Genomic DNA, 26,558 nt, shown 5'->3' with positions numbered 1-26,558 from the left:
GCCATGGAATCTGATCCACTTGGCTCTCAATGAACCTTCTCAAAGCCCCTATGGTCTAAGATGATATCCAGGTTCCCCATTATGAAAATAAAACCAACATGTTCCAGGAAAAAAAATACACACACACACACACACACACACACACACACACACAGAAGAGAACCATGAATCATTCACTCCTCCAAAGGTAACACTATGATATTTGGGTATGCCCAGGTGGAAATGCTAAATTTTAAAAAAATAGCTTTGATGAAACTTCCTCCAACTTTGTATCCTATTCATTCACTTAGATTTTCTTCAAATTATTTATAAAGTTTTTGTGAGCATCATTTTAATGACTGTAAGATTCTATCATATGGCTATGTCATAATTTATTTCATTCTGATATGACTAACTATCTGAGCAGCTCTAGCTTTTTGCTACCATAAGTCATATCACAGTGGACATATTTGTGCATAAATATTTTTGACATTTTAGTTTATAGCCTTAGGATGGGTTCCCAGAAGTGGAATTATGAGGCCAAGAGTACGAGCATGTTTAAGGCTCTTGATATATTTTCCAAATGCCTTTCCAAAAGGGTTATATTAATTTATACTTTATTAGGAGTCTATAAAAGTGTTCGACATGTCACACTTCCCAACAATCAATACACTCTGTTAAAAATTAGGTTTTAACTACCCAAGTTTACTCTCCCTTGTAAAACCAAATGGTACAGGTCAGGGTAACGCTGTTTTTGACCATGTCCTCACCTGCTCTCCTGCTCATTCCCATGCGGGTGCCCAGAGCTTCCTGGGGGCCGGAAATTCTCCCGGGTTCTTTCCTGTATCTTTACATACACCGACTCAGGGTCCTATTTGATTATGTATACCTGCTGGTGTCCTCAAAAATAGCTCTTTTTCCTTTTTTCCACCTGGAGTGGAGGTTGGCATGCTTTTTCTGGAAAGGGCCACAGGGTCAGTATTTTGGGCCTATGGGCCACAGTCTGCTGTTTTCCTGCAAGAGCACCATCACCCCAGGTGACACCTGAGCGCATGAGGATGGCTCTGTTGACCCGGAGAGCCACTGGGCTGCATTTAGCTTGCAGGCTGCAGTTTGCTGGCCCCTTTTCTAGACTATGAATTCCTTGGAGCCAGCGTCGAGTGGGTACCCTGGGCCCCTGGAATTAGGGATTTGAGGATGACGAGGTGGAGGCCTGACATTTTCAACACTGGACTTGGGGCTTGAGATGGCAGAAGGGATGGGGAGGCATCGTTCTGCATGAGCTCCTCTTTACTCCTTGCACCTTGGCCCTTCATGGGGGCCAGACAGGAGGAAAATGAAGGGACATTTGCAAATGGCTTGAGTTCCGCGGGTCCCGAGAGTGGAACATGAGACAGATGCGCCGTAACCTTTCCCCACTCTTGTCTCCCTTAGCTGGCACCGAGCCCCATTCTTGTGCTGTGGTCAGACAGGAAAGGTGCCTACCAGGCAGGGTAAAAGTCTGGGCCTCAGTAATGTGACTACAGGCAGGAGAATAAAAAGAACCAGCATCCGACAAGCATTTACTACGCACCGGAATGCTGCAGATTCCCAGCAATCCAGCAACAATGGTATTGGACTCTGAGGTCAGTGCTCTGGTTATTCCTGTCATGTAGATGAGGACCAAGAGAGGGGAGGTAATTTGCCAAGACTTTTATAGCTGTTCGTGAGTGGAACAAAGGGCCTGAACCTATGTATCTGATGCCAGCGCCTCATCTTCTGACCGTGCTCTGAGCACCTGTGTGGCTGACCTTCCCACAGGCCTGCTCAATATCCATTCTACTCTTTGTTCCTTCGAGCCGAGACTGCTGCTAACACGCCCAGCTGACAATCTAGTTTCCAGTCTCCTTTGCAGCTACAGATGGTCAATGAGATGAAAGTGAGAGCTCTTTGGTTCTCTTTTCTGCTGTTGGGAATGAAACATGGTGACCAAAGCCCCAGCAGCCACGATGAGGCCACTCCAGGGATAGAAGCCACATGCTGCCGCTGGTGGAATGGAAGCCTGGAAGGAGCCTTCTGCGGGCTTCTTCTTCTTCTTTTTTTTTTTCCTCGTAACATGAGGGAGATAAATCTCTATCTTGTTTAGGCCATATTGATCAGGGTCTTTCTTACAGGAAGATGAATGTAATTCCTAAGTGTTAAAGCCTCAGAGAAGGTCTGTAGCTTGCAGGTCTAATATCGCACACAAAATTTGGTAAGGGGAGTCCGTCCAGCAGGCTCCGAACACATGTCTCTTGCCCTGTCCCCCCTATTCCAGAGTCATCCCATGCACTAGAACAAAATGATAAAAATGTGGGCCAGGGATCCAAAAGTGATGCGACCCTGGGAGAGGGGAGGAAGTGGATTAAAAGGAGAAGAAAGAGCCCCTAGGGGGAGGGAAGGGGTTTCCTTCCCAACTTTGAGAGGGGTGGCCGCTCAAGGCCAAGAGCAGGTTGAAGGCTTTGCCCTCTGAGGAGCAGGATCCCATATTATCCACGGGTCTCGAACAGATGGGATGATGCACCATAGCCTGAGACAAAGAACCATGGCTCCTGTGTTCCTGGTTCCGGGTTCCCGTGGGTTGACCGCCCATCAGTAGAGTGCCTACCAGTGACCTGCCCCTCCCTCCCCTCCACTGCCCAGCGTGCTAACCATGACGCTGCCATCTGGTCCTCTGAAACCAAACCTGTGGGGGCTTAGGGATATCCAGGGAGGCCAGCCAGCAGAGATTCCGAGTGGGATCTAGCTCTCACCTCTAAAAGCACAGTTTGGCATCCATTTTCATCTCCAAGCTCTGGTCCCACACAGGGAAAGAACACAAAGTAGAGACCTTCAATTCAAAATCGTCAGCATTCCAGAGAGTAAAGATAGAACTTTTCTCTCAAATCGTGGTTTTAGGATTCCACTGACAGATAGCTACTCAGCTCCCAGTAACCTAGGAAGGGCAGGTGGGAAACCTCAGTGGGAAGTCTGGAGCTCAGGTACTGGGTGGTCAAGGCATTGGTGAGCCCCGTGAGGTTCTTGGTAAACCCATCCCATGGGAGGATGAAGACACGGTGGAAGGCAGGGTTCTCACCAGAAACAAAGAGGAGAATCCTGACAGATGCCTTTGGAGGTAGCCTTCCCTGGGAGCTTCACCTTGAAAGAAAGTTGCTGCTGAGGTCACACACTTCACCTTGTCCTCTGCCGACGCGAAGCACTTCCCAGTTTTTCCCTCAGATGTTTCCCTATCAAGACAATCTGTAGATCTCTCTCCAGTCGGCACACTGGCTGCAAAGATAATGTAGGTATTTTCAGCCAGCCCGGAGCAGGAAAGATAAGGGGGGGAGAGTCGGGGAAAACTTGATTGAGTGACCGAGATAAATGGACTGTACCACAGGAAATTGAAATGCAAAAATAAGAATTGGGAGCAACTGAAATATTTAAAAAGAGAAGAACGGGCGTGTGAACGGAGCAGCCTTACCCCTTCCTCGCCTGAGCTCCTAAATATTGCAAAAGAGAATAGAGCGGAGAGAATCTCAGAATAGAAACTAGCCATTAAGGGAGACAGAATGACAGGGTTTGGCTTACAAATGGGATGATAATTAAGAAAGGAGGAGAAATAAGAGGGGCTTGCGGTTTGATTCTTTGCCTCTGGTCTCACTTAGGTTATGTGTCCGAGAGAACGTGTCCCTGGGTTGTGGTTCTGCCTTCCAGAGGCCTTTCTCTGGCCTTCCCTCTGGAGGGGACGAGAGGGACCTGAGCGCTGGGCCTTCTTGGCTGAGAGGCACGAGGGCTGTGTATCCGTTAGAAGCTTAGAAGCGAGGCTCTGGAGACAACAGGCCCCATGGTATTCGAGCATTCTCCTACCTCACGGTTTGGAGGTGAGCCTTCCACACAGTCAAACGGACCTGAGTTCCTGCCACCAGGTCTTGTCTTTGTCCACAGTGGTGAGGCTGGGCTGCCTGGTTCAGGCCACAGGCAAAGGGAAAGAGTACACACAAGATACATTCTTGTATCCCAAGGCTCAGGCTAGGACCTGGTGCCCCTTGAGAGCAGCTGAGTGCCCATGGGCAGCCGTCCGGTGAGAGCTGCCCCATCAGTCTGGGGCCTGGACTTCTTCCATCAGGCAGGCAGGCCCCCAGGGGCCAGCTGACTCTACTCATCGGTGCAAGCTGGGTCTGGAGGCAAAAGCACTTGTGAAGGGGTGAGGCCTCCTTCCCCGTCTCCTTGCAAATGATCAGCCCCTGCCCACCCCCTCCCACTCCCCTGCCCTGGGCTGCAGGAGGCCAGAATGCTCCTCCCCGCTCATTGTGGAGGGGAAGCATTTCTGCCCAGAGACACCCTTTTTTTTATCCTCCCGAACAGAGAGTGAAAGCTAGCGAGAAAGGATGCTAGAGCACCCGCATGGGACAGGGCTAGCTGGAGCTCCTGCCTGGGCCCTTCAGCTCAGCAGGAGAGGGAAGAGCGCAGAGCAGCCCGTTCTGTCCGCCCACCTGAGGGGATGTCTCTGGCACAGGCAGGACAGGGGCTGGGGGCTTGGCGCCCATCTGCTCTTCCTCAGGGCACTCGCTGTGGTTCACACGGGTGCTGACTGTCAAGCTAAGGCAGCGGCTCAGGAACTAGGGAACTGGTCTTCCCAGCGTTGCCCCCAGCACGGCCACCTCCTCAATCAATAGGTGCACAACCGGGCAAGCCAGATCTAATGACTTCAGCCCTCGCAAACAGAACCTAATTCCCCTCTCTGTTTTTAAGGATAAAAATCTATGCATAAAACGCCTGAATGATTCAGAGGGCACGGGAGAGCTTATCTGCTTATTCCTTCATATCATCAGCTTGGCATTTCTCGAAACAATGAAACTATTCTCTTTCTTTAGACATGAAACATGGCCTCAGAGACCTTGCCTTGCAATCAGAAGACCGGGCCTCCCTCCGGGGCTGCATGTAGAACTCATCCTGGCTGCAAAGGGTTCTCTCCTCAAGGCCTTTTTCCTGTGCAACCTGGGAGCAGGCTGAGTGTGCATGGCTCAGGAATTTGCCAGTAACAATGTGTTTATGCTCGAAGAGTACTCTAATATTCTAAAGGTAGCGGCTACTCCGACTGCCCACCTGGATCCCACGGTTCAGGTGGCTGATGTAAACCCAGAGCTCGACACCTCACTCGCTCCTGCTGAAATCTGTAGTCTCACTAGACACAAAGCCTAGATGAAACCTATGCCCAAGTTCCAAGAGTACACCTCGTCTCCTCCCTGTCCTGGTTAGTCCAGTCTCTTGTCAGGACACTTTCTCGTCAATCTGAACATTTTGGAATTCTTTCTTTTTAAAAGATAGAGTTTAGGGGCACCTGGGTGGCTCAGTCGGTTAAGCATCTGCCTTTGGCTCAGGTCATGATCCCAGGTCCTGGAATCGAGCCCCATATTGAGCCTTGTATCGAGCCCCGCATGGAGGCCCACATTGGGCTCCTGATCCAGTTTATTTTCCATTCTCTGTATAAGTCATGCAGTTCAGTATGAAAAAGAGACAATACAGAGTGACCAGGTGATTGAATGAACTGGGCTTGGTAGGGTGTGAGGAGGAAGCAAAGTTCTTCTTTCCCCCACTGCCCCTGCACAGTGGCTCTGAGGATTCATTTCCCCTTACTCCTGCTTTTTGGATACTCCCAGGTATTAATGGAAAGTTTCATTTCTTCCAATTATAAACTGTCAGTCAAGTCCAGTCTCCCACGAAACTCTTGTGCAACCTGTTGCTTCTCCTCTCTAAGTTGGCCTGGGGGAGCAGGATGTGGTCAGCTCCTTCTCTGTTTTCTCCCTGCTCTGCCCTCTCTCCTGCCTTGGTGGGCTGTCTCTGCCTCGGCCAATGTAGATGAAGAGTGGGGCGGGGATTTAAGGGTCTGGCTAAGTCTCGGTTGACCAGAACAGGTGTCACATGGTGTCCTCTGGGTTGTGTTTCTCTTTTGGGTCCTTTGGAGACACCAGCTCCCCAGAGACCAGGGTCCCAGAGCAAATATCAGATGGCGTCTAAGAAAGTACCCCAAGGGCCAAAGCTGGCAGCCCGTGGGCAGGAATGGTCAGCCAAGAAGCCGGTCTTAGCTAGGGAGACAAGCTGATTGGCAAGCCATGAGAAGTGGCGACAAACAAAGGAGAGGGGAGTCCAGTTCAATGTGGGGGATTGTACCTGTCAAGCCTGGGCTAGAGGTAGATTATATAGGCCACACAGCCTTTTTTTAAAAGGGCCGGGCTGGAGGAACAGCATGTGGCCCATCTCATCAAGGTCATCACCTTCATTCTTGCCAAGACTGTCCTCGTCAACAACAGCATCCTAAAAGGTGGGGAAGGAGGAGACTCTTTGTGGAGTCAGGAGACCCCTTGGCGGACCACCTGGATTAAATGTGGCTGTTTCTTATCCTCTTCCTGCTAAGAAAAGGAAACTTTTGGGCCCCCACTACTCTGCAACGTGTTCTCCTTAGAGGACAGTGCGGTAGGAGGCCTCTTTCTGTTAGTGCCCCAGGGTGGGACCTGTCTCATACCTTTTCTTCTCCGCCCCCTTCTCCCTGTAAACGAGGGAGGAAATCAACACAGAAACTCGGCATCCATTTGTAAGCCTAATTCACATTTTACCTGTTGTTAAAAAGGCGAGAATGTTTCTCATCTTGCATTGTCTTCTCAAAACTTTCTACTTGGTCAAGTCTAGGCCCTTCCCAAAGCTTTGAGACTCGGATAGCAAGAAAACCCCAACTTTCCAGAGATATTTACTCCTCTCGATTCAGATTTTTTTTTTTCTTTCTCTTTCTCACCCAAATTGTCCAGGGGACAAGAGGAGGGGTGGGTTAGGAAAGAGACAGATCAATCTAAAATGTTGAGGCTGACGGCTAATGGCCTTTAGATTGCCAAGACTGAGTAAACAGATTTAGCACACTGATTCAACATATTAATTGTTTGTTAACCTTTGCATAACCTTTAGGAAGCCTCTGAATGTGTGGATTTAAAACCCAGAGTACACCCGAGGTATTCCCATGGCATAGCCCACTTTTGCAAGGTGTTAAAACTCATTAATTTTCTGTTGAAGCTGGACAGGAAAGGGGAGTTTGGAGGAACAAAGCATACCAAATAGAGAACTAATCAAGCAAATTAATGTATACAGAAAGCTCTCTCCTCGGCTTGCAGAAATATCCATTTGTTACCTATATAAGCTATAATTACATAAAATGCGAGCCATCGCGAGATGGAGTGTGATTTAAGGGTTGAGAGAGCAAACATAATAACAACAGCGTAATACTAATAGCTGTCATTTGCTCTAATGATGTCAGCCCTTGGCTAACGCCCCCGTTTTGGCTCTCTGAGCATGTTGGCCATATTCATTAATATGTGAGGGTGTGAGGGTCACTCAGAACCATCCCCCTCTCCCCTCAGGTGGAGAGGAGACACCAGAGCTGGGAAGAGGTGGAGGAATCCCACTGCCCACCTTATTTCCCTGCCTCCAGGCAAGTTCCGAGTTGGAGGGGACCTGCCCTCCCAGGGGCAGGCAGGCCGGGCCTGGTTCTGTGATGCTAACGAGAAGAATGGACCGGGACCACCAGCGGTCTTCTAGTAAACACTCTTCAGGGTAGGAGACATCCTAGGAGGCCCTCAGATCCGTTTTCTGGTCTGTAGCTGCCAGACTCTCAATGAAGACCGTCACTTGCCCTGTCCTTTGAGTCCTGGGGAGACATTGATTTGTTGGGTCCCCTGGGTGCTCTGGGGTGACGTCTGAGTGTCTGAGACTGTCTTTCTTCTCTTCCAATCTATGTCCCACCCCATGCAATCTAATTTGGCCTCCGTCCCTCCTCCCTAGCAGACTTGAGGCTGTAAGTCCTCCCCCTAGGACGGGTGTTAGTCCTTTATCCTGCATCTCACGGAAGTTACGGTGTATAGTCAGCAATCATGGGATTGCTTTTGTTGAGGATAGTCCTTTGGAGTCTCGCAGGGAGGCTGCCGCGGGTCAGATCAGTTCCAGATCCCTCTGGCTGTCATTCATCCCGATGGGAATTGTGCTTTTCTGAGCAAGCCAGGCACGGACTCCGGCCACTTTCTCTGTGCCGAAGGCATGAGTTGCCTGCAGCCCCTGCCTGTCCTCTGCAGACCTGTTTTCTCGCCCCGCCTTCCCCCACCCCTGTCTTGGGCCAGTCCCACCCGGCACGCACACCCACTCCTGTAAGCAGTTGTGTAAAACCTGGCTCGGCCACTCTTGGAGCCCATTTCCTAGGGTGTTTTGTTTTGTTTTGTTTCCCCGGTATTTCGTCTGCTGCAAAACAGAGTGTTTGGACAAGATGACTCTAAGGTGGCTTCCAGGACACAGATGAAGAGGGAAGAGAACATGTGAGTCCCGGGCCTTATAAGGGTCTACGGTGGCCTCCCTCCCTGTGGCCTGCCTGCTCCCTGTCCTGGAAGCAAGAAGCCTGACCCCATCTGGACAGGACACCATGAGGAAGTGGGGCTCCTGGACTCACCTCAGGTCCTCCACGCAAGCCTTCCAGACCTGGGGCCGTGAGCCCAGCCACGCCCAGCTAGCATCCCGCAGACGTCCCTGCTGCGGCCCGTCTCTCCCCCGACCCGCCACACACCTGAGCCACACCATCCTCTATTCTTTGTACAGTCCTGGCTTTTGAGCTGCTTGGGCAACACATGGGTTCCCCTCAGGCCTCCTGCAGCCTGAGTCCCTCTGAGGATGACCTTGGCCAGCAGAAGTGATGGAGAGCTACCCTCTTCTTAAAGCTCTGCCCTGCCTCTTGGTTAGAAGCAAAGCCAACAGCAACAACCAAGACTGAAAAACCAAAAACATTTTATTAGAATTAACGTCACCTGTCTTGTTTTCCTTTTTAGTATGACTCCTAAATGATCTTAAACCACATACTTGGTTATTGTACATCTCGAACATCCTGGGTCTCGAGACTCAGAATCATCTTCTGCCTGGGCCGCTTCCTTGCTGAGCATCTCTAGAAGAACTGTAGCCTTTTCTGGGGGTTAGTGGCCTCTGAATAAAATAGAGACCCAATGAGCTGTCCTCACATCCCTCCCAGTCCATTCCTAAGGGCCTTGATCGGAAGAGAGCCAGGGGCACACCCTACTTTTGTAGGGGTGAATCTTAGCTTTCTCTTTCTTATTTTTCACTTCACCCTTCAATATAAAAATAAGAACAGACTATGAGAGTCAGTGCCTCTGTCTGCTCAGCTGGTAGCTCTGGTGGTGGTTTTTCCAATACCATATTCTTCAGGGACCAGAAGTCATGCCAAATGAGAGCAAAGTCCCATGATGCCCACCAACCTATGTTGCTCTAAAAGCCTTTGCCTGCCACCCCAGTCTATTCCTCTTTTCAAGGAATCACCACCTGGAACCCTTAGCCCCTCCTTTTGCTCTTCTCCCTACTTGTGCTCTCACTCGCTCAAAAAAACAGACAAAATCTAAAAAAAAATATATATATATATGGATGTTTGTCAAATGTATATTTAAAAATTTTAATTGTGTAATGCACAGATATTTGCATTATCAAAATGAAACATAAAATGTGAAAGAGGTCCTTCACAACCCTCTCCCCACCATTCTTTTATGCCTAAATCCTCTAAAGATGACCACTCTGTGCATTTATGTACATATATTTACTCATGCACCCATATTTAGGTATTTCAGTTGGGTTTTTTTTCCAGCATACATGCTATCACGCTGTATGTATTTTTTGGGGGGCCATTTTTTTTTTTAAGATTTATTTATTTGACAGAGAGAGAGAGAGAGAGAACAAGTTAGGGGAAGGGCAGAGGGAGAGAATATCAAACAGATCCCCATTGAACATGGAGCCAAAATGGGCCTTGATACCACAACCCTGAGATCAGGACCTGATCTGAAACCAAGAGTCAGACACTTAACCAACTGAGCCACCCAGGCGCCCCCCTCTATCCTCCCTGTTAACGATGTGTCTTTAAGGTCTCTCCACAACAATAGGTGTAGATTCCCTTCATTATTTTTTAACAACTCAGAGTATTTCACTGTATGGTTGTACCACCGATTTCCCTAATGGTGGGTATTTAAGATCATTTCTCCTTTTTTAAAAATCGTGAATGGGGTTGCCATAAGCACCCAGTGCCTACGCCTGGCACACATCTGTCCTATAGCCATAGGGCGGGTTTGTGGGACTGTTGGCTTACAGGGTGTGGATGCTAACATTGTGATCAAGGTCATCACTCTGTTTTTGAAAAAAGCCTTACTCCGCTTCCCTCCACATGAGAGTGTGGAGGCCCATCCCATGGGCTCAGGCCCATTTCCCCACATCTTCACCAGAACCGTGCACCTTCTAGCTTTATCATTTTCATCTTGCTAACAGGCTCTTGTTAATACCCACTAAGCCTCCTGCCTGAGGACCGTTACAATGTCCCACCTTAAACTTCCTGTTCTCCAGCCACAGGGACCCCTCGATGGTTCTACAGTGGAATCTGTCCCCTGGAGAACTGTCCCTTAACGGTGAAATCTGGAGCCGTCCCCTACCTTCACTGTTTAATATTTATCAAGAGCCTGCTGAGTGCTGGGTCCAAGCAGCGACCAAGAATTTTGGGAAGACAACACGCAGTGATTTGAAAGGCAGAGATTAGTTAATAAAAATCGACAGCCCCATTCGAGGCCACAGAGGCACCCCTGTTTCCCTGGACGTCTGTATATTCCGGGTGAAGCAGGCGGGGGTGTGTCCCCCTCTGAGAAGCCGCATTAATATGGCATCTGGTCTCCTACAGGACGTCTGCAGAGTACGACGAGCTCATCACTTTCCCGTCTATCAGCAATTAAACTGCGCCAGGAAGCCTTGTATCTTTATATCATCCCTTAATGGCGTGGGGGTGGGGGGAGGGCGGTGTGGACACAAAGAACCCACACCGTGGTTAATCGGCAAAGTTATCACCTTTCTTCAGGGGCCAAATGTCCGGTGCATTTCCCATACGTCTCCCCTTGCCAAGCCCGGCAAACACCTGGCTTTGGTCCCCCATGCGCACCACCTCTGGAATTAAATGTCATTTGCAAAGCCTGTAATTGCTTGAGGAGACAGTAGCTTCTTTTTGTCTTTCTCAGACTCGCTACCTTTAACCCTGCCCAATCCCACACCCTGCAACCCCCTCTGCCTGCCCCCAGACTTTTGTTTCCCCAGCCCCATCCCAGGGCCTGTCAGATTACATTTTTTATTACATCGAGACAAAAAGCCATCTGGAGCTCCTGGTCTCCACTGTCAGTGGGCTGCCGTTCTCAGGGTCTCCTGCCAGGCCCCCCGATTAAGAGGCACCCCCCACCGGCCCTCTCTCTTTATTTTTCACCGCCTGCCCTCGCCCCTCCTCAGCTCCTGTGCCTTTGTCCCTCTGCTCCCCTCACCCTATCACTGGGATATGGCTACCTTGTCTTTGGCAGAACAATGCGGGCTGTCAGCTTGTATTAAGCATGCGGGGAAAGCGCCACAGTTTCAGGAGGCTGAACGCTCCCAGAGTCTTCATGTGTTTCTGGGAGCCCGGAGTGTCTCTCCTGATCCCTCGTAGATTTATCTGAGGCCTCAGCTATTCCTCTTTTCCTTTCTGCTTGGCCTCAAAACTAGGTAGCGCATTAGAGAAGAGCCTCTGTGAACACGGGGCAGGCAAGGACATAGCGCAGAAGCAAACGGGTGGGAGACTCGGCTCTCCCTGGCTCCAGCAGCCCAGCACAGGGGGCAGATCTGTGCAGAGGTCACACCGGGCTCACCCTATGTTCCCTCTGGAATGTCCTAGAAGGGCTATACCCAACGTGTTTCAGGGTCCATATCAGCTACAAGGAGGATGGAAACTCTTCTTTAAACAAGTCAGCAGTTGGCTTTCAGACCAGAAGCCTGAACAGAACCCGAAAAGCATGAATGTGTCCATTGTTCTCTCCTCTCCTTTGACATTGACCTGAATTTGGCCCCGAGAAGCCTCATCCGGACACTTAACAAGGGTCTCTGTAGAGGTCCCTCAGCGAATGCCTGTCCATGGATGACAGACACCGTCTTGTCTTTCTGTGAGCACAGGTTCTACTTCTCAAGGGAATACCGTGAGACGGAAGGGAGCTAGCTCACAGCTCCCGAGCGCATTCATTTTCTCTGGGATTCTCCCCAAGTCCTATGAAGTGGGTTTTATTTCCTTCATTTTACGCACAAAAGGACTGGAGACTCAGAGTTTAAGAAACGATCTCATGGGCTAGGGACAAGCGGGGAGTCAAGATCTGTCCTCAGATCCATCCAGCACCAAATCTCTGCCTTCCACTCCATACTAGGCCACTCCCCCACGGACGCCAGGAGTCTTTATTTAATCCCTAGTAAAGACAGACACCGCACCTGTCAAGTTTGGTCAACAAGTGTTGATTTTCAGAAGTGTTCAGTTTTCAGAACTGATCAGCTGGCTGGGCCATAAAGCGTGTCTTTCCCCAAACACGGAAATTACCCTGAGGTGCGTTTTCTCCCTAGTGATCACACACCGTCTGGGAGAACAATCATTTTTAAAAACGAAGCTGGTCACAACCTTGCAGTGGGCAAGTAGGGCCCCGAGTCATCTCACAAATCTTTCCGTAAGGAGCCCTGGAGTGGGGGCGGGATGCGGTGCTCACCGGGCCGTCGTGGTGAAATATTGTATGCTCTGCCTTAAACCCAGTTACAGCAGAAACTTCTATTTCCGATGAGGTCACGGTAGGAAGACGAAATGGTTGGCAGAGGCCTGCGGATGTGGTCAAAAGGAACCGTGTCTGTAGGTATACATAGGTTTTCGGACGTGCCCATTGCGAAGGATAAACCCGTTGGCCATCTGCGGGCTGCTGTTTTTTCCTAAGATGAGACGGTCTCAGAAGAACGGTTTTTAAGGTTCCATGCAGACTCAACATGCCGTGGTGTGTTTCCACATCAGGGACCACTGAGGACGCAGTAAATTATGATTACGGATTAAAACAGCAACAGCAATTTAGTGAGCTCGGCTCGTGGCAGGCTCGGCTCTCTGCTGCTTTTCTTCTTCACAATGATCTCCTGAGGTTGATGTTCTTATCATTCCCATTTTTAAAATGAGGAAATGGAGGGGCGCCTGGCCAGCTCAGGGGAGCACGCGACTCTTGATCTTGGGGTTATAGTTTCGAGCCCCACATTGGCGGTAGCGTTTACTTTAAAAAAAAAAACAACAAACTTTAAAAAGTCAATAAATAAAATGAGGAAACTGGAGATCAGAGAAATTGAGTAGCTTGCTGGAGGTCACACAGCTAATACAGAGCAGAACCAAGATTTGAACTGGGTGGCTTGGCTCCTGAGCTTCAGCTTTGGGCTGTGGTCCAGTGGCTAATATGACCACATGGAGCTCACAGCCCTCCCTGGCCTCCTGCCCCAGACCTCTCTAGCGGCCACACAGAGAATCACTGCAAGCTAGCTGGTCAGGTAGCAAATTAAAAGAAGACAGCATGAAAAGTACGACGGTCACTTGAGACTTGTCTCAGTCCCTTCTCTGATTTCAAGGTGAGGTCCTAGGGTCTAGGATCTCTTGATTCCAATCACTTTCATTGCACTTGGGATGACTGTACCTGCTAACTGGTCCCTTACAGGTTTACAGAATCAGGTCCAGAGCAGGGAGCACTGGTCTGGGAGTCTAAAGAACTGGGCTCTCGAACTGGCTCTGCTTCTAACCAGCGGGGTTAGCTCTGCAAGTTTCCAGCTTCTCCACGCCCCATGGATCTTACTTGCATCCAGGCGGGTAGATTAGATCAGTGTCACAAATCCCAGGTGTGGGGGCCAAAGTGACCCCCCCACACGCAGGTTTTGCTTAGTATGCACGATGATTTTCTTTTTTGTTTAACTGCCGACACTTAAAACAGGGAGTGTTCACAGAGAAGCCCGGGCCCTCCGGAATCTAGCGAAAACCAGGAAGATCTGAAGGATTTGAACGCCCCTTCCCAGCAGGCGACAATGAGTAGAGGATGAGGCCTCAGACCGTCTTGAGAGCTCTGTGGGCCCCACCCCACCCTGGCTTGTCTTTGCTTCTCTGCCCCCACCCCTCCCCAACCCCCCGAGCTGGTTTTGCAGCCCCTGGGTGCCCTGTCACCAAGGTCTATCCCATCTAACTGATTCAGGTGTCACAGGGGCTCCCCTGATCTCTGTAATTCGGAAGGGCAGGAAAGTGCCCCCTTCCTGGATGACCCCATACAGCGGCCACTAGGATGGGCTCAGTCACTGCCCAGTACGGAGACAGTCACAGCCCCAGGAGAACCAGGCAGCTGTGCGCTTTGTGTCGCCGCCATGGTTGCTGGTAGGCAGAAAATCAGGAGAAAACACTCAGGACTTCTTTCTTGTTCTTTTTCAGCACCGGGTCTCGCCTTGACATCCTCCCCTCTCCACCCCCGCCGCCCCCAAAAGAGGGGTCGTGCCCAGGCACTGGATAGACTCCGGTGTGGATTTCCAGAATCCCTTTTGGACACATGTCTGCCTGTTCCTATTTGACAAAGCTCCGCTTTCCAGAGATTAATTGTTGTCAAACGCAACTTATTTTCTAATCCTTTCAGGCTCCGCTTAAAACCTTCTGCTTTATTTTATTTCTTTTGATAAAGTCGCTGAGATTTTTTTTCCTTTTTTTTTTATATGGATTTGCCAATGATTGTCCAGTTTGACAAATTGGATTCCTAAAGCTGATTCTTTGAAGAAAAGGATGCAGTGTGACAAGACAAGAAACAGCTCATCCTCAAATCGGGAGGATAAATAAAAAAATAGAAGCAACCCCATTCTCTGGCTTCCCTGCGACTCAAAGGGTGTCTCAGTTGTCACTGATAATCTAATCTTCCGATGATAGGTGAGAAACAGGACAATGGCGACCTAGCCAGGCTGCGGGTGTGATAGGCCTCTGATTAATAGGACTGTCCAAGAAGGCCCCAGCCCCCGGGAAGATGATTAATGACATTTGATGTGAACTCTGACCTCCCCCGGCAAGCACAGAGGGAGAAAAGTCTGCTGCTCAGACAGGATGTGCGTCCCGCAGAAGGTGATTGATTCCTGAAGGCTTTGTGACTCTGAGAGTGCGTGGGGAGCCCCTCGTGGCCCCTTCCTTGGCTCTGACAAACACCCGACCCTGGCAGGGGTCTGCAGTGAGTACCTTTCCCGCGGAGCGGAAGTTTTTTTTTTTTTTTTTTTTTTTTTTAAAGATTTTTTATTTATTTATTTGACAGAGAGAAATTACAAGTAAGCAGAGAGGCAGGCAGAGAGAGGAGGAAGCAGGCTCCCCGCTGAGCAGAGAGCCCGATGCGGGACTCGATCCCAGGACCCTGAGATCATGACCTGAGCCAAAGGCAGCGGCTCAACCCACTGAGCCACCCAGGCGCCCAGAGCGGAAGTTTTTTATTATGCCCAGAACACTGTGTCTCAGAAGCAGTTCCCTGGCAAGCCATGGCCAAGCTCTGCTGAGCTGTCTTCCCCAACCCGAGAGATCTTTTGACCCCTCCCCAACCCGAGTGCCGTGAATCACACCAAAGGGCCTTTAAAAGCCAGGCTCGTCTTTAGACCTTCTTCGGGGTTTTCTACTCGAGGCCCTGGATGGGCACTGGGTGGCTTGGACTAACCCGGCTTGTGACAAGAAAGTGTTTCTGTGCTGGTGGGGAGGGAAGCTGCTGAGATGCCCTAGGCTAGCACGCAGAAGAAAAGGGGGCGCGGTGGGAGGGGGGCCACCGCTTAGTGTCTGTCAACACAGGGTGTGGGAGGAACCAGCTTGCTTGGCCCTAATGGCTTGGCTGCAGGAACTGCCTCAAATTTGGCAGCTGAGTCTTCTTTGCTTAGTTCTGCAGGCTCATGTACTACCTTGACTCCCCTCAGTGGGAGGGCCCTGAGATAGTCTGGAATGTTTCCTTCCCATCATCAGCCTTTTCTGGCTTTACTGCCTATGCCAGCCCTCATGTCCTTAGTAGCAACCCATGTCACTGGCTGTCCAGATCTCGGTTGTAATAATGACCAAACAATTACAGCCTAGAGAAGTGTTCATCGTGAGATCAGCTGAGGACGTGTCCAGCCAGTGATGATCGTGAGATAGACGTGTGTCTGCCCGTGGGTGTTAGCAGGACCTGAATACTGGTGATCTCCGCTCTTCCTGAGAAGCGTGCCTGGTTGTTGGTACCCCGGTTGTTACTGGCTAGGGGTTGGGGAGCCCAATGAGAGATGAGCCCGACACAAGACCAGTGGGAGTGAGTGGGAGCCAGCGACATCAGGGACGCCTGACCAGAGATTGGCCGGGCAGGACTTGGCACAACCCTCACTCTCTGACAACACATTTCAGAACCACTGGGTACCTTCTGCATGCTGGATTTGGGGTGTAGACCCTCAGCCGGTGACTTGCCTTCTCAGCCATCCTGGGGGTGGGAGTGGGAGGCTGCTGGCCAGGATGTCCCTGTTGGCAGTGACGCAAGCTTGGCCCCTGCCACGGGAGGGGTGCAGGTGCTTGAAGAGTTGGTGGCAGGTCAGCCTGATCAGATACATACGAATGAAAGATGGACAAAGGAAGCTACCCCTGTAGGACTTCCACACCTAATTCCCCCGGGACCAAGGTGTAGCCTCATGAGGCTGGTGGCTTTTCCGCCTCAAAGGGATAGTGTGTGGGAAGCCCCTGGGCCTGCTATGTATGTGGACAGCACTAAATGAAGGGTAGGAGTGATTATCATTATTTTTATGTTTGGTAAATTATTATTATTAATGCGATACAGGAGAATCACTTGACAGTGTACTCAGTCGTGAAGAAGAAGAACAAAATACAGGACTGTATGTGAAATGCTGAGAAAAGTATTGTAACGAGGGAGTGTAATTAGGGATTTAATAATTTCTTTTTTAGCTAACTGAGAATGGATTCCCTGCACCACGTGAAGTCTATTGTTTGGTTTCTGCCTGTTGGACTCTCGCTGGGGTTTCAGTAATTCATTATGTGGAGAAGTGGGGGACTCCCCGAAATATAAAAGGCCGGCTGGAGCCTCCCCGAGGAAGGAAGAGAAGGGGAAGCTGCTTGGGCCGCCCCCTTCCCCTCCTCCTGGGCTTCCGCGGAGCCCCGTGATGGCTGATGAGTGGACATTCATGGTGGGTAGACACACTTAGCCAGGATGACCAAGTCAGGGACACGGACGTCCACACTCCCTCAGTAGGCTAGGCCTCCTGAGTTCACTCCTGCCCTGGCCAGCTCTGACCACGAAGACTTCCCTCCCTCCCCGATCACCACATGCTGGGCAGTCACAAAGGCCAGGACAAATCTGACCCACAGCATTTGACTAGTGCAAGATTCTCAAGAGGAGAGACTAGGGAGGAGGAGAAAAAGCACAGAAGGCAAGACCTATCACGTTTTCTAATCAAGGAAGCAGGTGTGACATGGGTTAAGTTTAAAATCCTCCTCCAGAAGTTTTTGGGGTCTAATATTAGGGAGTCTTAGATATTGATTAGCTCAATGATTTATTATTATTATTATTTTAAGTAGGTTCCTCACCCAGCTTGGAGCCCACTGTGGGGCTTGAACTCACAATCCCAAGCTCGAGACCTGAGATCAAGACACTTAGCTAGACACTTAACCAACTGAGGCACCCAGGTGCCCCTTAGCTTGATGATTTTAAAACTGGCAATCTTCAGAATCATCTGGAGGCTTAGTTAAAACACAGACTGCTGGGCCCCACCTCCCAGAGTGTCTGATTCAGAAGGTCTAAGAATTTGCATTTCTAACAAGTTCCCAGGTATGCTGAACGTTGCTGATACAAAGACGACGCTTTGAGAAGTGTTGTTGTAGCTTGTTGGAGAGCATCAGAATGATTTTGGGGATCTTGTTAAAAATATTAATTTCTAGGTCCCCTGTAACAGTCATGATGTGCTTGGCTGCAATTAACACAATGCCAGACAACAGTTATCTGAACAAGAAAGATTCAGTCACATATCAGCTAAACTGGAGGTAGATAATTTGAGGTTTGGTGTTTTATGTTGTAAAAAATGGGGGGAGGGTGTCTTTTTATTTAATTGCTTATCTTAGGCTTGTTGCCTCATGATTGCAGAATGGCTGCCACAGTTCCAACCATCATTTTCTCATACAACTATGTCCAAACCAGGAAAAGAGGCAGGAGCGCCCCCCTCCACTCCCTGAATCTCATTCTTTTACATCAGACATAATACTTTTCCATATGTCTTTTCTTTACAACTCGTTGGTATGAAGTGTGTCAGAGGCAGCAGCACTGGGGAATGGCATTATTGAATGCATCGATGCATCGAGGCTCACAGCCTGGGGCTGGGTGATGGCTCACCTTACCTGAGCATGTTATTGCCTGATCAAAATAAAATTCTATGACCCAAGGGAGAAAGGAATGTTATTGGGCAGAGACTAATGTGTCTGCCCCAGCTAGGGTGACTTGTCCCAGATCTGTTGGGATAGGTCTGGTTTTAAAATGTAAAGTCTCACATCCCAGGAACCCCCTTAGTTTAGGACAAATCAAGAGGATCGGTTGCTCTAACTCCAGTCTCCCAAGACCTGAATTAGCATCTCTAAAGGGAGAAATCCAGACCTTGAAAATGACTGCTAACACTTTCCCCCAAAGATTGTAATGTATATCAAAGTTTGAGAATCACTGGGCTTAAGTGTCTATGAAGCCAAAACAGAGGACTCATGGTTGATGTATTCCCAGCCAGCTTAGAGCAGGAGGATGTTCCAGACGGAGGGATGTGGGTAAGACGTAGGGCTGGGGGCTCTCACAGGATCTAACTGAACGTTAAGCCTAGGCAGGCCTGGGATCTTCAAACTCCATCCTCTGCCTGCTCCTTGTCCCCGTGAGAAGGGCCCAGGCTACCCTGAAGCCCCCTGCTGTGGGTGGTCTGGAGTCCCGAAGCCACAGAGCGTGTGACACTGGAAACTATAGGTCCCAAGTGCTCTCAGGACAGATAGCCCATCTTAGTTATCTGCTGGAGCAGCGAGCCCCATGCCTGGCTCATCGGAGTCATTCGGAAAATGTGTGTTGAATGAAGGAAGGAATGAATGAATGGGGAGGGCTGCACTCTCGAACGAATATAAACTCTAGCCCTTGAGCCCCTAACCATCCCTGTGACAGCCAAGTGCCCAGAGCCAGAAACTCCTCGGCCTCATCTGTGAGCTGGCAGGACCCTGGCTGGGGTGGGAGTAGGGTCCCACTCCCACCCCAGGTCACAGGATGCCGGCACCCTATCTCCCCCGCCCAGGCCTCGGTGGGAAGCAGTGTGTGTCCCCGCCGCACGGCGCCCTGGGTAACTTTCCTATGGTTTGAGGTCATTACTCATCATTAGGAATCCTGGTGTCTGGAGTTTTCCAGGTGATCAAAGCTCCTCTGTCTGGAGCAGCCAGGCAGGCCCTGGTGTCTGTCACCAGTAATCCCCCCGCCTCGCCAGGCAGACAGTTAAGTAACCCAGGGAGGAGGGGATTTGGTTTTTAAGCTCAGATAATTCAGCCTGACACCCCGACATGCAGACAGTGGCTCTAGCCCAGCCTGAAGAAGTTGGCCCGGGCCAGAGGGGTGTGGGCCAGAGGGAGCCATAACGCCTTTCAGTGCTGGCTTATTGTAGAGCCCCTGGGCTCCCTCCTGTCCCCACTCTCCTGGGGATGGGGGGCGGCTGGGGGTGGGAAGGAGACTCACACGACACTGGGCCCGGCACCCCTCTTGCAGGTCCTGACAGTTCAGTAAGACTCACCGATTCCTTCCGCGACGGGGAGGAAGGAAGGAGGTTTAGCACAATGGCGTTTTCTGATTTTAAGATGGGGACTAAAAGTTTAGGCCTCTATTTTTTTTTTTTTTTTTTTTTTTTCTGATTGGATCTTTGTGCAAAAAAGCTCGCTCGTGCCGGTCCTAAATGGCGCACATCAAGGTTCCTGCCCCTGTGGAAGGCCGTCGGAGTGACGAGGAAGCCTCCGGAGCTTCTTGGTCTGGGGGATAGACTGGCTTTGCTGAAGAGTTTATGCAAACGTCCAGGTAGCAGCGTCCTGAGGGGTCCTTTAAGAAAATTGGTGTTGAGGGCGAGGGTAGAAGATTCCAACTGGGGTGATGTCGGGCCCTTCCTGGCACACTCTCCGGGCCGCTGTGCCGGCCTGCGGGCTCTGGGGGGGCTCTCTTCTGTGAGGCTGCGTCTGTCCCAGCTGAGTTCCGCGCACAGCCGAGCGGTGGATGGTGGATGGTGCAAGACAGACGTCAGCACGCCCCAGCACGCTTTGGAGGCCCTCCTGGCACAAGCCTTGGCTTCCGGGGCTGGAGAGGGGCCAGCTCCACAGGGGGCGGAGTGGGGGGACAGAGGGGGGGCCCCTGCATTTCTCCTGTCCAAGGACCACTCCTGTGTCTTCACACCCACTCCCACCAAGATGTTTTACATATTTTAATTAAAGTGCCGCCCTGGGCTGGCAGAGCCCCTGCTAGATGGCTCCAGTCCGAGCAGCAGGGCCGCAGCGGTGTGAAGCGCGCATCCGACCGTGGGCTCCTGCTCTGGAGAAGGCTTTGGCAAGCACCCCCTGAGGCGGGGCCGCTCAGCTTCCAGGAGGGGAAAGGAGCTTGGCGGGTGATGGGCAGGTGGCGGGCGCATCCAGGGGTGGCCAAGGCAGCGGGCTCAGGGATGGGGGAAGGGCTCAGGTAGGAAACGGCACAGACCGTTGCCGAGGACCAGCTGGCTGGTGGGCTGGGGATGATCAGACTCTTGCAGACACACGGCCCCGTGGACACTCCTTATCAGTGTCAAATTATGACAAATGGCCATGGGTAACAGTTGCTGGGTGACAGCTGCCACGTCTCAGAGGGAAGCAGGTATTTTTAGCACTGCGCCTTGGGGCTCTGGCTCCAGGTTAATTAATCATGGGGAACAGCACTGAGTTTGGTGCTCGCTCCTGGGCCCCGCACCCACCCCCCGAGCCTTGTCCCCATTCCCCAGACTGGAACACCAGCCACAGGGGCCGGAAGGCAGGCATAGCTACGGTAGCCCTTGGTGGCCCTCATGCCACATAGGGTACCCTGTGGGTACCATCCCATGCCTCTCCACGGCCAGGGCCCTGCACCCCTCCTTCCCTCCTCCTCCTCGGGGCCCCCACTCAGCAGGGCCTTTTAAGTTCCTCCAGCCTGTTCCTGCCTAAAGCCTTCCCACTTGAGCTTCCATTTTGAACATGACTCCCAGGCGTCCTCCCCAGGCTATGTCACCCCAAATGCCCTCCCTCCCACATGCCCTGCCTGAGAGCCCTGCCCCAGGCTCGCTGGCACGCTGCCCCGTTTACTTGCTTCAGAGCACTTAGCACCAGCCCACGTCACCTTAATTGTTGACCGTTTCACGTTATTGTCTGTCTCCTTCCAGTGAAGCGCCAGTGGCTTGAGAACAGGGGTCTTCTCTATCTTGTTTGCTGACTTAGTGTCCACGGGGAAGGTACTCAGCAAAGGTCACCGGAGACGCGCTTGGAAGGATGGTTGGACGAAAGGCGGGATGGGTGGATGGACAGAGGGAAGACCCTTTATGGGATCTGAAATGCACTGTGTCAAGATTGTTGTCATTGATAGGGGTCCATCTGGGGAGACGCTGGCTGTGTCGCCGCATCCTCGCCCAGGCCGGCAGCTGCCAAGGGAGGCCCAGGCCCAGGGGATTCTGGGGAAAGAATATTCTGGCTAGGGCCAACAGCTGTTCTGCTCTAGAAACATGAAGGGGCACCTGGGTGTCTCAGTTGGTTAAGCATCTGCCTTTGGCTCATGTCATGATCCAGGGTCCTGGGATCGAGCACCGCGTCAGACTCCCTGCTCAGCGGGAAGCCCGCTTCTCTCTCTCCCTCTGCCCCCTGCTTGTGCTCTGTCTCTTGCTGAAATAAATAAATAAAGAAAGAACATACATGAAGGAATGTACCTGAGACATGTCCTATTTCCTGATCCTCAAAAGGATCAAGTTTATTTTGTACGCAGTCAGAGCATGGGGAGGGCACATGTGGCAGAGGCTGGGGGAGGCTGATGACCCAGATGGTTTCCATTCTCAAAGGGTGGGCAGAGCCCAGCAGGAATGTGCTTCAAAGCAGCGGTGCCCACCCCTGCACCTCCTAAAGCATGCCCACCCCTGAGACCCTATCCATTCCGGTTGTCTGATTCTCAGGGGGTAGGGGTCTGGATCTCTGTGGAGTTGATACCCTCCTGCCCTGGCCCCCCATTGTTTTGAGACACGGGGAGCCTGTGAACTGTGGAAACAGACCAGGGGCAGGGAAACCCTCCTGACAGTGGAAACCCTCCTGACAGTGGCCCAGAAAAGCCTTGCTAGAGATGCCCTTGCTGTCCTGAAGGGCCCCAGTTGATCTGTTCCCTTCCTTTCCTAGGACTGGAAGGAAATTGGTGAGGAAACCACAGCCCTGGATGATAACTCTTCTTCGGGGAGGAGCACATTCAGAGCACGTGCACATCGGGTTGTCCCAGCTGAGGACTCTCCGAAGGTTCCAGAGGTCTGGGGTCTTCTACAGACAGAGTGCTCGTTCTCCCTCAACCTTGCTGAGGCTCTTGTGGGAGCGGCCCTCCCTGGCCGGTTCCGGGGAGCAACGAACCGAAAGCTCCTTAAAAAGCACCAGGGAGATTGAGAGATTGCCATTCCTTCTTAACTGTTGCTACTTTGCTTTCACAGTTCGGGTTATGACCTCCACCATTCCCTCTGGAGGACAGAGAGAAAGGGGCAGAGTCTCCAAATCAGAGAGAAAGAGGCACAAATAGAAAAAGACACTTTAAAAAATGACAGAAACTAGAAGACAGACCCACATTATTTCTTTCAGTGATTCAAAAAAAGTACTCATGGAGAACCTACTATGTGCAGGACTGCACACCAACCCTTAATGGACACATCACAAGACGGAAGCCCGTCCACACCAGCTCCACAGACCCTCCGCGGGATTTTGGGCAAGAGAATAAAGAGCATGCTATTCCCTCTCAGGCCAGTAGGTGGCGCCATGTCAGAGGGAAAGTTAGGGTAGTCGCTGGATTTGATAGCCACCTATGGACATAAATTCAATTTCATCTAGTTCTCTGAGTGCCATTATGTGCAGGGCAACAGGCAGGACACTCGAGGGTACATAGGATGAGAAATGCAGGGAGCCTGGTGGCTCAGTTAAGCGACTGCCTTTAGCTCATTTTGTGATTCTGGTCTTCTAGGATTGAGCCCCATCTGGCTCCTTGCTCAGCGGGGAGTCTGCTTCTCCCTCTCTCTCTCTGCCTGCTACTCCACCTGCTTGTGTTTCTCCCTCTCTGTCAAATAAATAAATAAAAATTCTTGAAAAAAAAAAAAAAAGGATGAGAAATGTACGCTCGCTGTCATCATGGAGTTTATTGTGCTCTTGGGGACCAGAAGCATAAGCTCCCAGGTCGCAAAAAAGGTGAAAGGGGCAAGTGCCTCAGGAATGGTTCAAAGGAAAGTCTGCATGGATCTTAGGACCAGAGACTGCAGAGAAGCCATCTCCTACCTGCTCACATTGTATCAGAGGGATCAGAGAAGGGAGGTAGGTGACTGACCCGTGGTCCCACAGCAATTTCAGACTCCCAATCTGCTGACTCCCACAACAGTGCTCTTTTCACCAAACATTCTGCCTCAGTAACTGGGGCTGCTGCCCCACCTTGAGATTTAAAATACTGCCTTAGTTTTGCCATTACCTCTCAAAATGCCCCCTTTCTGATGCCTCCTGCAGGGCACTCCAGCTAGGTCAGTCCTCGTCTCAGGGACGGCTGCTGTCCTCATTAAACATCCTGTGGTGCTGGGGTCCCCTTGCACCACTCACGAGAGCTGACTGTGTGCACCTCTACCTGGAGGTGCTCAAAAACGGCCGTGGTGGGAACAGTCACACCATGGAAATTGGCAATAGCTATAAATCAGAACCTTCCCCTTGCCCCCCACCTCTGCCCACCACCCAGGGAGCTGCACACTACTGAATTAGCATCCCTGCTTTATAGAGGAGGTGAGGTCGTCTGCCAAAGACACACAGCTTATAGGTGGTGGAGCTGAGACCCCTCCCGGGCAATTTGTCCTGGGGTGCTTAGCTTAGGGCAAAACCAGGAGAACCCAGAGCCCTTGGATGCTTGGATGCAGAGGTCTAGGCTAATCCTTGGTTTCTTGTGTGGGTGCTACCCATGGTCGCATCATTAACGTGATGTTAATATTGGAACAAGAAGCAGTTTGGGTAAAATGGAACTAGTCCAGCTTCGGATAGACTGGATTTGAGGCACAGTGTTGGAGATGCTCACACGTTGAGGCTAGGAGAGAGAAGTTGGTGCAGGACACTGAGACAGGCAGGATAGAGGTCTGTTCTTGACTCAACTGACAAAAGCTAGCTAGAAACATTTTCCTTTCTTAGGGTACTCAGGTAAGAAGTGCGAGATTCACCCTTTGTACGTTTCTCATCTGTGTTGACACTGAGGCATGACCCAGCAGGACAGGAGAGGGGCGCTGGGCACTTGCTCCACTTGCTCCCCAGTCAAGGTGCAGAGTGAGCACTCGGTAATTGCTGAATAAATGAGGGAATAACCTGATTTCACCCCACACAAAGCCGACTCAGCACTGCTGTGGACCACACATTAAAACCTAAGTATATGCCTCGTAACTTCTAAGATGATCTAGAATGCTAGCATTGTTATAAGAGTATGGATGTGGGGGGCACCTGGGTGGCTCAGTCGGTTAAGTCGGTTAAGCCAAGACCTTTGGCTCAGGTCACGATCCCAGGGTCCTGGGATAGAGTCCTATGTCAGCCTCCTTGCTTGACGGGGAGTCTGCTTCTCTCTCTGCCTGCCGCTGCCCCTGCTTGTGCTCGCTCTCTCTCTCGCAAATAAATAAATAAAATCTAAAAAAAAAAAAAGTATGATTTGAAATAAAAAAATTACTTTTTCTCCTTCTTTTCCTTCTTCGTCATCATCTTCTTGTTTTTCAGCATTTTTAGAGCTGGAAGTGAGCTTAGGCATCATCTCTTACAATGACCCATGCAATTTCTTGTGCCAAGGTATCTGGAAGGACAAAGTCCTAGGTCAAGAAAAGAGCGTGAAGTAAGTGCTTCAGGAGGAAAGGCTGTGCAGACTTTAGAAGGTCTGAGATGGCCTAGAAGCCAGTTTGCCTGTGAGGAGCAGAGGGCCAGAGACCGTTGCGTGGGAGAGCACCCCTGCCTGGCCGGGCTCACTGGCCCAGCCTGCCTTGCGCTGTCCTATTCGCTGCCTGGCTTTGGGCCTCAGTGTGTCCTTCCAGTAAAAGAGACTGCGCTCTGGTTCTGGGAGGGGAAATGAGTCCACGAAAATCCACGTAATAGGAAGACCGCTTGGGCAGATGAGCAGAAATAGCCCTGGATACCAACCAAGGAGGCTACAATATGCAAATGAGTCGACTGTGGCTTTCCTCCTGGTTGGCTGAAGGGGCCCCGACATCACAATGCGCGGAGGTTTCTCCACTCCAAAGGATTGTCTCTAGCCAAAAAAAAAAAAAAGAAAGAAAGAAAGAAAAAAGGAAAGAAAGAAAGAAAGAAAGAAAGAAAAAGAAAAGGAAGGAAAGAAAAAGAAAAATCCACGGACCAGACAGGTCTCTTAGCTCCCTCTCTTTGTCCGAACAGGAAGAGAAGCGATGGAACCCCTCTACCATGCTGGGTCCATCCTCATGCAGGTGAACACCTTACAAGGGAAGAAGATGGTGGAGAGCGGCCTCCAGTCTGGAGACTTCTCCCTCCCTCAGTCCTGGCCTTCCTGCCTCCTGCCCCCGGCTGACCTGGAGCTCCTGCAGCAGAAGGTAGCCGGGGTGCAGCGGGAGCTGGAGGACTTTAAGAAGGAGGCGCTGAAGGCCATCCGTTACCTGGAGGACGCCTTCTGCGAGATGAACGGGGAGCTGGCACAGCAGGAGGAGCAGGCGGCCCGCGTGAAGCAGCGGCTGAGGGAGGAGGAGGACCGGGGCGTCGTGCGCAACAAGGTCCTCACCTTCCTGCTGCCCCGCGAGAAGCAGCTCCGGGAGCACTGCAAGCGGCTGGAGCGCATGCTGCTGGGCTCCGGCCGGGACGGGCTCGGCGCCCCCAGGAAGATCCAGACCGACTGATGCCTCCCCCCCGCGGGAGCCCAGCTTCCAGCGGAGCAGTGGAGCAGAAGATTTTGTCTTCAGTGGAAGGACCAACCCTAAGTCCCCGTCCATTCGCTTCCCCTCCCCATGTCCACTGCTTTCCTTCTACCTCAATAACACCTTGCTGAGAGGCGAACAGGCCCCAGTATGTTCTTTGGTGAAGCTCGTTTGCCCAGCATCATCACAGAGGGAGGCGCCCCACCCCTCCGGCTTTCAGACACCTGTAACTTTCACCGTTAACTGGTTTCCTGTTTGTAATGGTCATGTCGCCCAAATGTATAACATGGTTGTTTTTAATCTTCTTAAATTGATGTGTTGAACAGATCTACCTTTCTTTTCATGACTCAAGGCTCTCCTGGTCGTTACTCGATGACGCATGGTCCCCTGAGAGGGGTCGGTCGTTCCCCGGAGCCCTGACCGGAATTCCGAGTACTGTCCTTCTGTGGTTCACATCCCCGCCTAGTGGGCTTGTCTGCCTGCTTTCCTAGTTAGACCGCCCTGTCTCACCTGTGTTTGCT

General features: G+C 51.1%; 1 protein-coding gene and 1 long non-coding RNA gene across 2 annotated transcripts in view; both read left to right on the top strand.

Annotated features, from left to right (window-relative positions):
• The window catches only part of LOC131815732 (uncharacterized), a 47,177-nt gene extending 22,416 nt beyond the window's left edge, over positions 1 to 24,761 (top strand). Inside the window, exons 3-4 of the long non-coding RNA XR_009347829.1 lie at positions 14,318 to 15,092; positions 22,298 to 24,761. This is a non-coding gene — a long non-coding RNA (uncharacterized LOC131815732). The remainder of the gene's footprint in view (positions 1 to 14,317; positions 15,093 to 22,297) is intronic.
• A 68-nt stretch (positions 24,762 to 24,829) lies between these two features.
• Positions 24,830 to 26,355, top strand: CCDC182 (coiled-coil domain containing 182). Its single transcript, XM_059147606.1, has one exon. It carries the CDS (start codon positions 25,558 to 25,560, stop codon positions 26,017 to 26,019), a length of 462 nt encoding a protein of 153 aa, XP_059003589.1. The 5' UTR covers positions 24,830 to 25,557; the 3' UTR covers positions 26,020 to 26,355.
• Positions 26,356 to 26,558: the final 203 nt, after the last annotated feature.

This window comes from Mustela lutreola, chromosome 15 (genome assembly GCF_030435805.1).
Source record: "Mustela lutreola isolate mMusLut2 chromosome 15, mMusLut2.pri, whole genome shotgun sequence".
Lineage (NCBI taxonomy): Eukaryota > Metazoa > Chordata > Mammalia > Carnivora > Mustelidae > Mustela > Mustela lutreola.
The sequence above is the reverse complement of the archived record's forward strand: the minus strand, read 5'-3'. Positions and strand labels throughout refer to the sequence as shown.